Source organism: Girardinichthys multiradiatus, chromosome 14, assembly GCF_021462225.1.
Source record: "Girardinichthys multiradiatus isolate DD_20200921_A chromosome 14, DD_fGirMul_XY1, whole genome shotgun sequence".
Taxonomy (NCBI): Eukaryota; Metazoa; Chordata; class Actinopteri; order Cyprinodontiformes; family Goodeidae; genus Girardinichthys; species Girardinichthys multiradiatus.
In genome coordinates this window covers 12,776,708-12,794,319 of record NC_061807.1, presented here as the reverse complement: position 1 = coordinate 12,794,319, position 17,612 = coordinate 12,776,708, and the positions used below count along the sequence as shown (strand labels likewise).

The 17,612-nt window shown below is 41.5% G+C and overlaps 1 protein-coding gene and 1 long non-coding RNA gene across 3 annotated transcripts; both read right to left on the bottom strand.

Moving 5' to 3' along the window:
• Positions 1-1,582: 1,582 nt before the first annotated feature.
• LOC124880031 (tripartite motif-containing protein 16-like) lies at positions 1,583-16,369 on the bottom strand. Of its 2 annotated transcripts, XM_047384908.1 has the most exons (2): positions 15,188-16,369; positions 1,583-2,653 (listed from the first exon to the last, which is right to left on the bottom strand). In XM_047384908.1, the coding sequence occupies exons 1-2, from the start codon at positions 16,208-16,210 to the stop codon at positions 1,988-1,990; spliced, it is 1,689 nt and encodes a 562-aa protein (XP_047240864.1). In that variant the 5' UTR covers positions 16,211-16,369; the 3' UTR covers positions 1,583-1,987. The 2 variants fall into 2 exon arrangements, with proteins under 2 accessions (XP_047240864.1, XP_047240865.1); XM_047384909.1 differs by lacking the exon at positions 1,583-2,653 and having other exon boundaries at positions 13,727-16,369.
• On the bottom strand, positions 4,109-7,980 carry LOC124880032. The gene is made up of 3 exons (XR_007041217.1): positions 7,733-7,980; positions 7,395-7,448; positions 4,109-6,562 (listed from the first exon to the last, which is right to left on the bottom strand). It is a non-coding gene; the product is annotated as an uncharacterized LOC124880032 (long non-coding RNA).
• Positions 16,370-17,612: the final 1,243 nt, after the last annotated feature.

Sequence of the window (17,612 nt, the reverse complement as noted above, 5' to 3'; positions counted from 1 at the left end):
AGTGCCCTACCAGAGATAAAAACATTCTGGACCACTGCTACATGACTTGTCACCAGGGCTGCTTTGGGACTTTCTGTTCACTCTCTAGTTCAACTAATATCAACCTACAAACAGAGACTAAAAACTTCCAAACCTGTGGTTCGGGCTGTTAAGAAGTGGACAGATGAGTCAAAGCAGATGTTACAGGCCTGCTTTGACTGCACAGATTGGACTGTTGTTGAAACTTTAGCCACTGATTTAAACTCACTGAAGTAGTGATGTTAGAGTTAGAAAGCTGATAATTACAGATCAGTGCAAAAGAAGACACAAATGAACCAAATAAGTTTGACTTGCAAGGGAGAGACAGTCCTCTGCCAGAACAGCGACTTCCTTCTCACAAAGAGTAAGTCCTTGCACCAGCCTTTTATTTACAACTCGCATTCCAACAAGCAAAAAGCGGGAATTGGTTCAGCCAATTCTTACAGAGATTTCAACATAAAACGTAGTAATTCCCATATATGGTATAAGCTTGTCTTGTCCAGAGTGTGATCCACTCCAGACCACATTCCTTACCTTTCCACTCCCTTTGTCCACACTAAAACCAATCACAGAAATTATCTTCACTATTTTAGAACTTCAAACATAAACTTTGTTTAAGCTAAACAATGATAACTTATATACATTTTTCCAACAATTCCCTCCTGTTTATTATTGATTAGTTTAATAACACATCCATTTATACACTTCCAAAAAGCTTTATGCATACACCTCATGAAATATTAAACCATTGAACATTGAAATATTGTTAAGTTTAGTGACTTCTCTATAGTGTCATCATAGTTCTGGTCCTCGTCCAGAAGCTGGTAATCCTGGGACAACATTGAATCAACAATTCCTCCAACCATCCTTAATATCATTGCTCTGATACAGGGAACAACGCACAGAGTAAAAAAGACAAACAACGATAACACAGCGATGACAGGGGTCATGATTTTTAAAAGCAGTTGCCACCACGGTCCAGAAGTAAGCCACAAAAAAAACTTCCTTGGCCGGGATGGACATCCTGCTACATACCCCTTTTAATTTCATTTACCTGCCGTATAGCATCGCTCACTATGTGTCCATCTTCGCCATTGGTCTCATCAGGGATGTAGGTGCAGCAGGTCTTGTTTTGGTGCCAGTAGTGCCAGTAGCACCACCCACTGGAAACATGCGGACAAAACCACTTTGTGGAATGGTGGGGGGGTGATGAAGTTTCAATAACATTTTACGTTTATAATTTAAACTGCTTGAGTTGTACTTCTATTTACGATAACTATATCATTACTTTAAAACTTTTAATTGCATTAACAATGATTTTTGTGGGGAACATCTTTATGGAAGGGGAGGACACAGGGAATGTGATTTCTGCCTACAGTTTACATTGACCTCCAGGAAAAAGAAGAAAAACCAAGGTCATACTAAAAATCATAAACCAGAATATATCATAGTAACCTGCGTTTAGTTCACTAAGGTAATGTTTTTCTCTAAATAGATTTGGTTTGTTACTTTAGATTTGGTTTTCAGTTGGACCAAATGCAGAGAATTGGACTCAATGAAGATATGGAGCTGAAACATTTTAATAATAGACAAAGAAAAAACTTACATGAATGCATGAGGAGAACGAGGCATGGGACCCAGGTAAACACATCAGAAAAAACCAGCAGAGAAAAATTAAAACCAAGGAGATTCAATACAGAAGAGGAGTAAATGTTGACATTGAAGCCAGGTGAGTCTAATCAAAGAGATGGAGAAGAGCTCATAGAGATAGCTGAGGGAAGGAGATTAATAATCACAGAGAGACCTTAATGCAAAGAATCTATAACCCAAAGGGAAAAGCCTGATAATGACATGAGTCTGAATCAAAATACACAAGAAAAAGAACACAACTAAATACATAATAATGAATACAGCAAGACATTAAGAACACTAACAAACAACCCAGAAATGATCTGAATCAAATCACAAATCAGAAACAAGGCACAAACCCCAATGGGTTACTGTCTATAATAAACTCAGCAGAGTCTCCAAAGAAGAAAGGCCTAACCCCAGCATGTAGAGGCTGAGTGAATGTGGTCTGGACTCTGTGGAGGAGAGTCATGGTTCTAGAGACGCTGTAGAAAGACAGAATACCTGCTCTGTGGTCCAGGTACACTCCTACTGTGGAGAAAACTGGACCTGGTACTAGAGTTTTAACGTTGTTGTGATAAAATGTGTAACTGTTTGTGTCACAGCGTAATGACCAAGATTTGTCATTAAATCCAAACCCTTCTGCTCTCATGCTGTTCTTGTATGAAACTGCTACAACAACTCCTCCTCTTCCTCTCCACTCCACCTCCCAGTAACAACGACCAGTCAGACTCTCTCTACTCAGAACCTGAAACAAATGAGTGAATCTGTCTGGATGATCAAGATAAAACTGTTGTTCTTCCATCAATGTTACTTTTCTGTTCCCCTCAGATAATAACAACTTCCTGTTTGCTGTGTTTGGATCCAGAGTGATTTCTCGTGAATATTTTAGGAATCCAGGTCTGGACTTTGGTTCTGGTTCTAACAGTAAAACATCCACTTCAGTGACTGTTAATGGGCTATGTGTCCATGTGTCTCTCAGGATGTCCTGTAGTTTATCTCTGAGCTCTGACACAGCTGCTGTCACATCCTCAAAGTATCTCAGAGGATGAATATTGATGCTGGATGAGTGTGTAGACTCACTGAGTGCTGACAGTGAGGGGTAGTTGTGGAGAAACTGGTTGTGATCCTCTGTCTTTGAGAGCTGCTCCAGTTCAGCATCTTTCCTCTTCAGTTCAGTGATCTCCTGCTCCAGCTTCTCCTGAAGCTCTAAAACTCGACTTGCTACAGTTTCCTGCTGGGATCTGATCTGCTGCTTCACATCAGAGAGTCTTTTCTGGATGAGACGGATCAGCTCAGTGAAGATCTTCTCACTGTCCTCCACTGCTTTATCAGCAGAGACATTGATGGCCTCCACCTCCTGTTGAAGCAGCTTCAGATCTTTCTCTTGGTCCTGGATTCTCTGCTGGATTTGTTGTTGACTCACCTGGAGCTTCTTCTGCTTCTCAGTCCTTTCTGCTGCAGCTGAGACTGTTTCATGACCTTTATGTTCATCCATAGAGCAGAGATAACAGATACACTGCTGATCAGTACGACAGAAGATCTTCATCACCTCATCATGACGAGAGCAGATGTTCTCCTGGAGCTTCTCGGAGGGGTCCACCAGCTTGTGTTTCTTCAGGCCAGGGACATCATGAGGTCCAGCAAAGCATTGATCAGCGGGAGCATGTTGGAGTCCAGTCTTCTTTAAATCTTCCACTAACTCTGCTAACATGATGTTCTTCTTCAGTTCAGGTCTCGGTATGAACTCTTTCCTGCACTGAGGGCAGCTGAGGATTCTCCTCTGATCTTCTCCATCCCAGAAGATTTTAATACAGTTCTTACAGTAGCTGTGTCCACAGGGAATAGTTACTGGATCCTTCAGTAGATCCAAACAGATGGAACAGGAGTATTTTACTGAATCCATCTGAATTCCTCTAAACCGTTTCACTTCTCAACAACCCTGAATGTCTCAGGTTTCTGTTCCCCCTGTAGATGTGTCCCACAAGAATCCAAACACCATGTTGTTACTTACTGATCTGCAGCAGCTTCTGTGGTCAGCTCGGTGATTCAACCGATTCTAAAGCTTTTAGATATTTGACACGGGACGAAACAGGAAATGTAGCAGCAGAGCTGAACTCTTTGTTTGAATAGAAGGGAGGAGCTTAACAGCAGTTGTTGTTAGAAGGAGTAGATGATCTCCAAAAGCATTAGACTGCTGCTGCATGTATCGCTTCACTTCCAGCATTTTAAACATTTATAGTTCAGACACTGACTTTAGCAGCACTTTTAACACATTTAGTGGTTCATGCTTTTCCTGTCAACCAGGGGCGTCACTAGGTTTTAAGGACAATGGGGGCTTAGCCCCAAGGGATGCACAGGATACAAACGAATGTAGCGGGCCAGCACAAAACTTCTCAAACAGCTAAACTAAGGAGTTGCTTTACCACTTTTTTGGACAGATTTAACAAAGATACCTTACTGTGTAAAAGTTTTAAGCAACCATTAGGTTTTTAATGCAGCACAACAAACACAGGAAGTATGTTTACAGCATTAACAACAAGAAAAAAATCCACATATTGTTACAGTGCCATATTTTACAAATACTTCTTATTCATTAAGAGCCCACATGTATTATACAAAATTGTATGCAAAGAGCACTGTGTTGTCACAAAGTACATCATTTTTAAATAACAGGACGACTATTGCCAGTTACTTTGTGGGTGGAAGCATCAAAGAATGGAGTCTGTTTTTAAGGGTTGCAAATCTCTCGATCACTCTGTTGTGACTCAGATGCTGAAGCAAATCTTTTTCAATTGACATGACTGCAAGACTGTGAAGTCTTTTCTGATGCAGCCAGGAGTGCAGCTGACGCAGTGCACTAAAGGACCTTTCACATGAACAGCTGCTTACAGGCACTGTCAGGGCAACTTGGATGGTTGCCTTCAGAGAGGGAAACATGACTGAATCAAGGAGGTTGTGCACAGACAACATATCTGTGGGTGAACATCCAGCCTCTGCTTTCGAAGCAAGAACGTTTCTGGCCACCAGAACCTCCTCTGTTTTCAGATCATTGCAGTAGTGTTTTGCAAATTCATTCAAGTGTGATTCACTCAAGAAGTTCTCAGATTTAGGACTGCATGCCTGGATGCCTGTTAGTAGCCGTACATCTACACTGCAAAATCTTTGCTCAAGCTCACCAACCATCCTATCCTCACAAGGGAAAAGTAACTCTTTTTTCAATGTGTCTGAGTTGTTCAATTCAGTACGTAAACCTGCGGATGCCTCCAGCACATAATCCTCCGTTTTCCTCTTTTTATGCCTTGTCTAGGCACCTGGTTCAGAGATACTGTGGGTGTGGCACAGGGCTTTGGTTCTCTTATACAGCTCCGTGGCAAATGCGTCTGTGCGTTTTCCCTCAAGTGTGTCACACACTGCTTGTTTGCAGATCAAACCTTCTGCCAGGTCTAAAGTCTCTTCCTGACGGAGCTTGTGGAGTCCTTCAGTTACAGACAGAAGTGACTGAAACATCAGTAGTGCATAGACTGCTGAGAACTTATAGAGCTTTGCTCTCAGACCAAGAGCTGTGGGGGATCTAATAGCAGAAAGACACTCAAAAGATGGTGGACAAAGTCTCAAGAACTGAACTTATCGCAACTGACTTTCCCAGTGGGTGTTTGAAAGTTGCACAAGCTCAACCCTTGTCAATCTAAGTCTTGTCTGAGCCTCCATGAACTTCACCAGGGAGGTGCTGAAGAAAGAGTACAAACACTCCAACAGCCTGAAAATCTCCACAGCCTCTGGGATGGCCTTTCATGTGTGGCACAACACCAGGTTAAGTTCATGAGCATAACAATGCACATAGATAGCTTCAGGATGGAGCCTTCTGAAATGTTTGTACACCTCCAGTGGACCCACTCAGGACAGCTGCACCATCATATGTTTGTGCTACACACTTAAGCCCTGCAAGACCATTATTTTGAATCTGCTGCTGCAGCTTATTTACAATGGACTGGGCATCAAATGTTTTTATCTCTGCAAGTGCTAGGAAACGTTCCTTCACTGCCCTCTCTGACACATACAGCTAACTGCTCTGATTTTTCATCCCTTGCCTCATCTGCCACGATGGCATAGATTTTGGACTATGTCATTTCAGATAAAAAGAGACTATTAACTTCCTTGGCACAACAGTCAATCATCTCATTCTGGGATGTTGCTGAGATATACTGAGGATTTGATGGAGGGTTATGTTTTTGAAGAAAAAGATCAAATTCATTCAAAAGCTCCATGCAAGCAAGAAAATTCCTTCTGTTTATGCTTTCTCTACCTTCATCATGGCCACGAAAAGGGAGTCCCTGTCTCCCTAACATAGAAGTGACTGCAACAATTCACCTGAGATACTCTCTTCTCTCTATTATCTCATTCGCATTTGCAGATGCTATCATCTGTGCAACGTTTCCCTGAATGCTGGTTGCCTGGTAGCTTTTCCATGAAACAACAGTCCGTGTGTGTTTGGGCTGTCTCATGTTTGCCAAAGATGACTAAAGCTTTCTTCCAGTTCTTGCAACCACTACTGACCAGACTATCATGTTTGATGTTTTTGCCAAACACTCTACATGAGAAGCAGAAAGCTGTATTCTGGTTGACTGAATATTCTAACCAGTTGTGCTTTTCAAACCAGCTGTGGTGAAATGCTCACTTCTGTGTACCAAAACTATCGAGTGGGTCGCTCTTCAGCTCCACCTGTCTGGGTCCTGTGTCTTTGTCGCCTAAATCGAACCCTGGAGTGGAGTGAGCTGCTTCTCCTTCATCATTTTCCCTCTCTTGAACTTTGATCTTCCGCTGCCTCTTGATCCATCTCTGTATCTCCTTGCTGTGTCTGACTTGACCTTGCCTGTTGATCTGTTCCTCCCTCTGCATCTCCTTCTGCCTGACCCTTTACGATACATTGAAACACAATTAATTAAATAAATAACTGATCAACATAAAGTCTAATGCCATGACTTTCACTCACAACACAATAATTGTTCGCTCCCAAATATTTTGAAGTCGCACAGATTACATTTTGCGCCCATATGTGACTAAAATGGTTGTAATTTCAAACCCTGAAAAATATCTCTTAATTATTGAATTATAGTAATATTAAAGGTACTCTTGAAAATATTTGGGTCAGGATAATTTGGCTTATATATATATATCTCTTGACTATCTCCACTTTGTAATTATTACTCTCCTAAATAAAGCACATAGTTTATAGGTCTGATATGGTGCACCTTGGCTGAAATACTACACATTTCATATTCACAATAAGGTGAAAACTTTTGCAACACTTGAAGTACTTGGAACAAACATTATTAGCAGACCCTTCTTCAGGGTTATTACAAATCACCACACAAGTTGTATTTAAATAAAAAAGCACAATCCAGAAAAAATTTAAATAAACCAATCACATGCATACACATGCACAAACTGACCAACCAGCATACATATATAGCATATATTTGAACAAAGTATTATTTCAGTAACATTTATTTAGTGAACAATTCCCCACACTTTCAGATTAGGTATTTTTAAAATTATTTTTTTATTTTAATAATGTTGTGTTTAAATCCACTCAAGGGCAAATACTAATTCAAAAACATTTCAAAAATCTCCCACAACCTAATTTTAAAACAATTTTAGATAGCTCTTTGGTGAAGATCGTCGTTATTTTTAGACCGTGCAGCTACTCATTAGGCCCTGCAGGGTGAGCCTCGCTGTAGACTCACCTTTCCAGAAGAGGTCGCTCCCTTTTCACTCTCTATGCTCATCTGTCCTGACTCCTACAGGTCAATAGCAATGGTGAAGTGATTATTATTAATGTATTATTATTATTCACTGATGATAATCAGACGTGATTGAGCTCAGCTCCTGTTTCACGGTGTGCAATCATCCATGTGTGAAGTGAGAAACAGCTGACGCTCCAGAAGGGGAGTCCACCCAAAGATAGTAGATGGTAAAAAGAAAGCACACTTAACTCTAGAAACAACCAGGAGGACTTTCACAATGTATTTCAGACTAACTTAGCTAAGTAGAAACGTTCTTTTAGATCTGGAACGCAACTCACTTTCATACGGAGTGCAGGCCAGGTTTTTAAACAGGGAGCACTTGGTTCATTAATTACAAGGGACTTTATGCTGTTAGCTGGGGGCTGGAGCTAACTAATTGTTACTACCAGCAGTGATGATTAATAATAAGCTTCTTGAAAAACTTTCATATATCCATTCTTCGCTGAATCTTCTCCTGAGCTGCTCATTGAATCTTCTTGCTGCTCCAGTCTTGCTGTGTGCTTCACGCCGCAAGCAAAGTCACAGGGAAAACGTGGACTGGATTTCAAGTGATGTGAACAAGTGGAATGGATTGGATAACTACGCACTGATGGGGGTCTCGACCTTACACTATGAAGTAAAACTGACAAATATGATCATAGTTGAGTTAATAATGACAGGTTATATGGTTATTTATTTAAACTCACATTCTGACCACATTATATTGAATTTGTTGGCAGTTTTTGTAAAAACAAACAAACAAAAATTTAAATATATAAAATAAAAAATTATTTAGGGGAGGCTTGAGAATATTTTAGGGGGCTGATGCCCTCCTAAAATACGCCTAATGACGCCACTGCTGTCACCAGACTATAGCTTCGGATCTCTGAAGCTTCTCCAGAGTTACTATGGGTCTCTTGCTCTGACCCTCATTAGTGGTGTCCTTACCTTTTCTAACTCTGTGAGATGTTCAAAGCTTGTGACATTTGTTTAACCTAACGCTGATTTGAACTTCTCCAAAAATGTCTCTATTCTCTCTTCTTCGAGATTCTGTTTGTTCACTGATGTTCTCCAACAGACCTTTCAGGTCTTCACAGAACGTCTACATTTACTGATCCGAAATTATCTTCAGGTGGACTCTACTTACTGATTTGGTGGCTTGTAAAGGCAGTTGGTTTATTTTAAGTTGTATATTTGAAAATCATTTATCTTTTTCTTTTCATTTAGCAAGTTTGTTTTGGTCTTTCATGGAAAATTCCAGCGAAACGCATCAATGTTTGTGGTAGCAAGGTGACAAAATGTGACACCTTTGACTGCTGATGTCTCTAAAACTTTCACATCAATTCAGTTTATTTATACAGCGCCAGTTCACAAAATATGTGGTCTCAAGGTACTTGTTGTGCCATCAGGATGCTTATTATTATTTAATATTTAATTAAATAACCTTTCGGTCTGTAAAGTGTTGTCCTGTAAATACCAGCCCAATATGGCGATGGAATTAGGACAGCAGATGAAAGAGTGAATCGAGCTCTGGCATTACTGAACAGCAAAACTCTGCACACACATGGACACACGCGTTAGCATTAGCATTAGCTGTTAACGGTTGTAGCGAACAAAGGAAAGCTCATAGCTTGTTCACCACTGCTTTAAAGTCAAACTTGTACATTAAAATACCATTAATAAAATAATGAATATGTCTATGAGCACTGGTGGCATGTTACGGCTGATCTGTATTTAAAACCGCCCATTAAATAAAGTTTGTCTAAACTTTGAAACACAACACAAAACAAATAACTAGCCTTAAGGCTGAGAGGCCTGTTCACATTAGCTGAGCGAATAGCCTGCTAGCACTTAACCTTCTAAGGGTTTTAGAAGGACTTTCCACCTGAAATTACATAACTTAAAGAAATCAAGTATAGCTCTACAGTTATAAAGCCTAAATGAAAACCTCTGGTACCTGTATAAACGTAGGACATAAAAAAATATTTTTACAGTGGAGCCATTATTGCAACTCTTACTATGTCTGATTTATTTGTGATTAAACAAAGATTAGACCAAACATTTTCAGTAAATGAACATCGCAAAAAACCATGAAAATCCCTTTGAAATCCTTGGAGAAGCCTCAGATTGTATTCGTCAACATCTTGACAAGAACTGCAGCTAATTTGGACAGAATCAGATGAAGCACATTTGTTCCACAAAGGTTTTAGTGGACAATGTGCCAGGCGGAGCTGGCATTTTGGTACAATTTAGACACGTGCCAAAACTGTTACAAATTTGTTTTTCACCGCATAAAAGGGAATCTGGTCAAATAAAAGTGCTGATTTCTATTGTAGGACTTGTTCTGCATATGACATAGCCTTTGGTCATGACATTTAGCCAGTGTATAATAAAATGTACCATTTTGCACAGCATAAAATCAATACAAAGAAATCGAACTAAATTGTTTCCTTTTGCCTCCAACTGGAGGAATTCTATTGACAAAATTAAATAAACAGTGACAAACAATGTAAGCCAATGTGCAAAAATAATATTCTATGAAAAACGAATGTATACAAATGCACAAAAAAGTATAATCAGTGAAAAGCTGTTCTTTGATGAATAAAATAAACACTTCACAGCCAGGGTAGGCAGCTGCTCTGCTGGAAACAAATGAACATATTGCACATGGAAACCTGCCTGGACTTGACAGCTTTCAGTTTCCTCCCAGTGCAGACATTACAGGCCACATCTTCAGGTCCAGCATAGTAGTGATCAACTGGAGCAGCTTGGAGTCCAGTCCTCTTCAGATCCTCCACCAGCTCCGCTGACAAGATGTTTTTCACCAGAACAGGTCTCAGTTTGGAAGTCTGTCAACACTTGGGGAAGCTGTAGTCTGATCTTCTCCATCCCAGAAGTATTTGATACAGTTCATACAGTAGCTCTGTCCACAGGGAATAGTCACTGGATCCTTTAGTAGATCCAAACAGATGGATGAGCAGAACTTTACAGAATCTATTTGATTTCTTGGCAGCTCCATTTCAGCTCTGAGCAACAGTGGAATCTTTCAAAGCAAATAAATGTGACACAAAACAAGTCAAACTCAAACCTTTGTTCTTTTTCTTGCTCCTGAACTTTACCTGACGCTGAATATTCTGATCCCTTAACTTGAAGGAGAACCAGGAAACGTCCTGTTAGAACAAGACTCTGTGTTTGAGAGGTTGGACTGGTTATACTGGATGTTTCTTCACGGATAATGGAGCTGTTTTGATCTACAGGTATTCTAATCATTAAAATGTTCAGTTCAGCACCCAGCCAAGCAGCAATGATACATTTACAAAGGTTAACATGTATGTAAATAATATAAAAATAATAAAGAGAAACAACAAAGCCTCTGTTTACAGATAAGCTGCTTAATTCATGTGTTGAATGAGCTCCAGGTCTATAAACCTTTACCCTGGTTTGCTGGCCTTTTACTCCCATCTAGTGTTTATACAGAGGTACTACACAAAAGTTGCAAAAGATTTAGATCTTGCGTTTTTTAAACTTTTTACAATAATAAAAAAAAAGCCACGTGCGGTGGCAGAGGCAAAAACTTGGACCTGGGAGGAGTTCGGTGAGGCCATGGAGAAGGACTACCGGTTGGCTTCAAAGCGATTCTGGCAACCCGTCCGGCGCCTCAGGAGGGGGAAGCAGTGCTTCGCCAACACTGTTTATAGTGGGGGTGGGAAGCTGCTGACCTCGACTGAGGACATTATCGGGCGGTGGAAGGAGTACTTCGAGGATCTCCTCAATCCTGCCATCACGCATTCCCTGGTGGAAACAGAGGCTGGGGACTCGGGGTTGGACTCTTCCATCACCCAGGCTGAAGTCACCGAGGTGGTTAAAAAGCTCCACGGTGGCAAGGCTTCGGGGGTGGATGAGATCCGCCCTGAGTACCTCAAGTCTCTGGATGTTGTAGGGCTGTCATGGTTGACACGTCTCTTCAACATTGCGTGGCGGTCGGGGACAGTGCCTCTGGACTGGCAGACTGGGGTGGTGGTCCCCCTTCATAAGAAGGGTGACCGGAGGGTGTGTTCCAACTACAGGGGGATCACACTCCTCAGCCTCCCTGGTAAGGCCTACGCCAAGGTATTGGAGAGGAGAGTCCGGCCGATAGTCGGAACTTGGCTTCAGGAGGAGCAGTGTGGTTTTCGTCCCGGCCGTGGGACACTGGACCAGCTCTATACCCTCTACAGGGTACTCAAGGGTTCATGGGGTCTGGTTTGGGGACCAGAGGATTTCGTCTCTTCTTTTTGCAGATGACGTGGTCCTGCTGGCCCCCTCTAACCAAGACCTACAGCATGCACTGGGGCGGTTTGCAGCTGAGTGTGAAGCGGCTGGGATGAAGATCAGCTCCTCCAAGTCCGAGGCCATGGTTCTGGATCGGAAAAGGGTGGCTTGTCCTCTTCAGGTTGGAGGGGAGTTCCTGCCTCAAGTGGAGGAGTTTAAGTATCTCGAGGTCTTGTTCACGAGTGAGGGAAGAATGGAGCGGGAGATGGACAGACGAATCGGTGCGGCTGCCACAGTAATGGGGGCGCTATGCTGGTCGTTGTGGTGAAGAGAGAGCTGAGCCGAAAAGCGAAGCTCTCGATTTACCGGTCGGTCTACGTTTCTACCCTCACCTATGGCCATGAACTTTGGGTCATGACCGAAAGAACGAGATCCCGGAAAGAAGCGGCGGAAATGAGCTTCCTCCGTAGGGTGGCCGGGCACTCCCTTAGAGATAGGGTGAGGAGCTCGGCCATCCGGGAGGGGCTCGGAGTAGAGCTGCTGCTCCTCCACATTGAGAGGAGCCAGTTGAGGTGGCTCGGGCATCTATACCAGATGCCTCCTGGACGCCTTCCAGAGATGTTCCAGGCACGTCCCACCAGGAGGAGGCCCAGGGGACGGCCCAGGACACGCTAGAGGGACTATGTCTCTCGGCTGACTTGGGAACGCCTTGGACTCCCCCCGGAGGAGCTGGAGGAGGTGTCTGGAGAGAGGGATGTCTGGGCGTCTCTGCTGAGTCTGCTGCCCCCGCGACCCGGTCCTGGATGAGCGGAAGATGACGACGACGACGAAAAAAAAGTTCATTTGTTGACAGTTGATATAGTCATTAATAGTGATTCATGCATTTATTTCATATCATATCTGGACTGTGTTTTGTTCTGAATGACCTTTTATGACCCAGAATGAACCAGTAAGGAGTAACACGATTTCTATGATCTAAATGATCTGAGGTTCCCACGCTTGCTTGTAAACAATGGTTGTGTCAATGCAGAGCTCAGATGTTCCTCTTCTACTTCTGGCATATTGTGATATATTGAGATGTATAAATCTCAACATGAAAGCGTGACCACAGGCTCCAAAGTATTCTTTAAACCATCATCCATACATGGAAATCCAAAACAAAATCATCTCATTCAACTTTCTACCCTGTTTAGTTGAATAGATTTGTCCTTGGATAAGATGGAGCTTGGTTACAGCAGCCATCTTGGATTTCTTAGTCTTGACCCAAGATCTGCACACTGCAGATTTGAATTCTGTCTTTCATACAGTTTGTGTGGAAGGCAGTAATATGGTCAGTAAAGATCAGCTGTGCATTTATTTGATTCATTCAGAAACACTAACAAGTTTTATTCTCTTTTATAATTTTTCTTTGAGCACAAATCACAATTTATTTTTTTAAAGTTGAATATCACACTATGTAACCACACTATTATAGTTTTATGCATGCTGAATTAAATGTCAAAAGATCAAAAGATGATTGTCAATAAAGGTGAAAAGACTGAAAGTTATTTGTTAGACGTCCATGTTGTAAATTAAGGACAAATAATATAGGATTTTCTAACCTGACTCAGTGCAGTGTTAAAGGTGAACTTGATTACATGCATTTGATGAGGAAATCAAATGTAAATTCATCACAAACTTGACTTGGAAAACTTACTTTTGAGCTGAGGCCACCGTCAACTATATAACAGAGGATGAGACGACCCATCATTTGCTTTTCACACTGGAAACGGACCAGCAACTGAAGCGCATCAATTTCTGGAGAAGAGTCCCAAGTGGATTTAATTTATTATAGGAAATCAAATGTAAATTCATCACAAACTTGACTTGGAAAACTTACTTTTGAGCTCCTCTGGCTGAACCTGAACCCCCACTGTTACATGTACTGTAGTTTGAGAACCATTATCCCAGCAACCAGCTTCCTAATGCACTGGTTCCAGGAACTCATTCTAGTAACATCAAACCATAAACCCAGTCAAGAAACATCAATGATGGTTCAGAAATCATTTTAATTCCTTTGGATTTATTTTAATCATTTTTAACACTTTTAAACCCAAACATATTCAAGATACGCTCAGATATAAAAAAGAAAAGCTAGAGCAGCTTCTAGTGTTGCCAACCACTGAATACATCACGGCATGAATTTAATTTGATAATCAATAAGCTTAGACATAATTAGCTGAAAAACTCAGCAGCAGTAGAATAATACTGTTAACCTGAAATGTCAAAGATGAAATAATTTGTAAAAACTGGAAAGGACATGGATTCACTAGAAAACAATAAACTGAGTCGTACTGGTGCACAAAACACAAATAGGTAAAAACGATCTAAACAACATAACAGGTGTTTTCATCAAGCAAAGACTCTACATTTATCTCACATTTCAAGACAGTTTTCTAGTTTTAACTGTGAGTTTATAAACTACATTAAACATTCATAAATCAGCCTCATAATCTATCAAAATCAGCCTAAAGACTGAAAACTATACTATCATTTTGATCTGGCTCAAGATAAGAGAGGTTCTAGTTCAAATCAGTGTAGATGCCCTCAGAAGAAGTCCTGGACTAAACTAAAAGGTCAAAGAAAGCAGTGGAAAGTGGGTGAAAGGTCACATTTGAGGCGTCCGCGGCCGAATCAGAATCAAAACACGTCATTCTTACATACAGTATGTCTTTGAGTAATTTGAGTCATGTTGTTTCACTAAAATCCTGAAAATCACTAAAAATATAAAAAACAAAACATCTAAACATCCTCACTCTACCATATCTGATTGGTTTACATTTGGAGACAATTCAAACACTGGTTGCTTTTTATTGAAGTATTTTGAACTCAGCAGAGTCGCCCTCGTCAAAAAGCCGGACCCCAGCATGTAGAGGCTGAGTGAACGTGGTCTGGACTCTGTGGAGGAGAGTCATGGTTCTAGAGACGCTGTAGAAAGACAGAATACCTGCTCTGTGGTCCAGATACACTCCTACTCTGGAGGAAACTGGACCTGATACTGGAGTCTTAACTCTGTTGTGCAAAAATGTGTAACCCTTTGTGTAACAACGTAACACCCATGATTTGTCATTAAAGCCGAACATACATTCATCTGAAGTCCCATCTCTGCTGATGTCCTTGAAGGCGACTGAAACATAAATTGCTTCACATCTAAACTCCACCTCCCAGTAACAGCGTCCAGTCAGACTCTGGATGCTCAGGACCTGATCATAAAATGTGAATCTCTCTGGATGATCAGGATAAGACTGAGCTTTCTTCATAAAAGTCACTTTTCTGTCCTTAGACAGTAAAAGGTGTAAATGTGCTGTGTTTGGATCCAGAGTGATTTCTTGTGAATATTTCAAGAACTCTGCTCTGGTCCTTGGTTCTGGTTCTGGTTCTGCCAGTAAAACCTTCTCCGATCTGACTCTCAGTGAGATGTTTGTCTTTACCTCCTCCAAAATGTCCTCTAGCACATATTTAACCTCTGACACAGCTGCTGTCACATCCTCAAAGTATCTCAGAGGATGAATATTGATGCTGGATGAGTGTGTAGACTCACTGAGTGCTGACAGTGAGGGGTAGTTGTGGAGAAACTGGTTGTGATCCTCTGTGTTTGAGAGCTGCTCCAGCTCACCATCTTTCCTCTTCAGCTCAGTGATCTTCTGCTCCAGCTTCTCCTGAAAATCTTTGACTCGACTCACTTCTGTTTCCTGCTGAGATCTGATCTGCTGCTTCACATCAGAGCTTCTTTTCTGGATGAGATGGATCAGCTCAGTGAAGATCTTCTCACTGTCCTCCACTGCTTTATCAGCAGAGACATTGAAGGCCTCCACCTCCTGTTGAAGCAGCTTCAGATCTTTCTCTTGGTCCTGGATTCTCTTCTGGTTTTGTTGTCGACTCACCTGGAGCTTCTTCTGCTTCTCAGTCCTTTCTGCTGCAGCTGAGACTGTTTCATGACCTTTATGTTCATCCATAGAGCAGAGATAACAGATACACTGCTGATCAGTACGACAGAAGATCTTCATCACCTCACCATGACGAGGGCAGATGTTCTCCTGGATCTTCTTGGAGGGGTTCACCAGCTTGTGTTTCTTCAGTCCTAAGACATTATAGTGAGGTTGGAGATGATTCTTACAATATGAGGCTGGACAAGATAAACAGGACTTGACAGCTTTCATCTTCCTCCCAGTGCAGACATCACAGGCCACATCTTCAGGTCCAGCATAGCAGTGATCAGCTGGAGCAGCTTGGAGTCCAGTCTTCTTCAGATCCTCCACTAACTCTGCTAACATGATGTTCTTCTGCAGGACAGGTCTCGGTATGAACTCTTTCCTGCACTGAGGACAGCTGTGGATTCTCCTCTGATCTTCTCCATCCCAGAAGATTTTAATACAGTTCCTACAGTAGCTGTGTCCACAGGGAATAGTCACTGGATCCTTCAGTAGATCCAAACAGATGGAACAGGAGAATTTTTCTGAATCAATCTGATTTCCTCTCTGAGCCATTTCACTTCTCAACCACACAAATGTTTCTAATATCTATTGCTGCTGTAGATGTTTCCCACAAGAATCCAAACACCAGGTTGTTACTTACTGATCTGCAGCAGCTTGTGTGGTCAGCTCAGCGATCCTAAAGCTTTCAGATGTGTAAAACGGGAGGAACCAGGAAATGTAGCACCAGAGCTGAACTCTGTGTGGGGTAATAAGGAGGAGCTTAACGGCAGTTGATGTTGGGTGGAGCAGAAGATCTCCAAAGGTATTAGACTGCTGCATTTCTTACTTTACTTCCAGTATTTTAAACATTTGTAGTTCAAACACAATTTTACCATATTCAGTGGAATTATTATGTCTAGGAGAGAGACAGGATTAACCATTGAAAGACAGGGCCAAGTGTATCATCTGTAAAAGGAGAACATTAAGTTGTTGGTAGCAGCAGTTCGCCCAATGCCCCCTGTCAGGACGGTGCCACAGCTAAACACTGATCCAGGCCTGGTGTACCTTCTAGGAAGAGAAAAAACAGAGAGAGAACATAAAATCAAAAGCTGAAACCGCAGCAAAAACATAAAACTGGAGAGTAGTAGGAGCAGAGAGAGTGAAAGTGGTCATTATGTCCCCAGGCAGGCTAAGCACTATTTGGGCTGTAGTTCATGTTGGGGATTTATTTACATTAATCTCACTTAATTCTACTGGTCTAGTGATGACAATTTAATTTTATGGGTTCCATATACTTATAAGTCACACATTTTCATCTGAAAGGAACATTTTACTTTCAGTCGAAGTGAAACAATTAAGTGTTTGCAGCTTTAGTATCCTACATCTGACGTCATGACATGACCACCCTCGCCCGAGGCAAGCCCAGAGACATGGGTCTCTGCAGACTAAAAGTGGGCGTTTCTCAACCTGTAGGCGTTCTGTGATCACCAACAATGATTGGTTGGCTTTATGTCCTCTGTTTTTCACGGAGGTATAAATACACAGAGCTAACCTGTATAAAGTTGTACGGAGAAGCGCAGGATGAAGGCAACGCAATTATCAGTCATTAAGTTCATTTTCAAAATGATATTTTTAATGTTGTCAGTTTGTATTATGAAGCCTACATGTACACATTTGTAGGTAAAAAAAAGTACAGGTTTAAGATTTAAGTGAAGAAAGGTGATCTATCGTACTTATGTTTCAAACGTGATCGTAGCGGGGTACTGCAGCCACTTCTGCGCCTTGGATGCAGGGTTACTTTCCCAGATTTCCTCCATCACATGAAGTAACACCCTAATGATACTATGTTGTTGTTGTTAATAATAGATGCTATGAAGACTTTTAAGATATGTGGGACAGAATGTCTTCAAAAGTTCAGTACTTAAGAAGTACACCACCACCAAGTGATGCCTGCACATTTTTTTTTTGGTGTAAA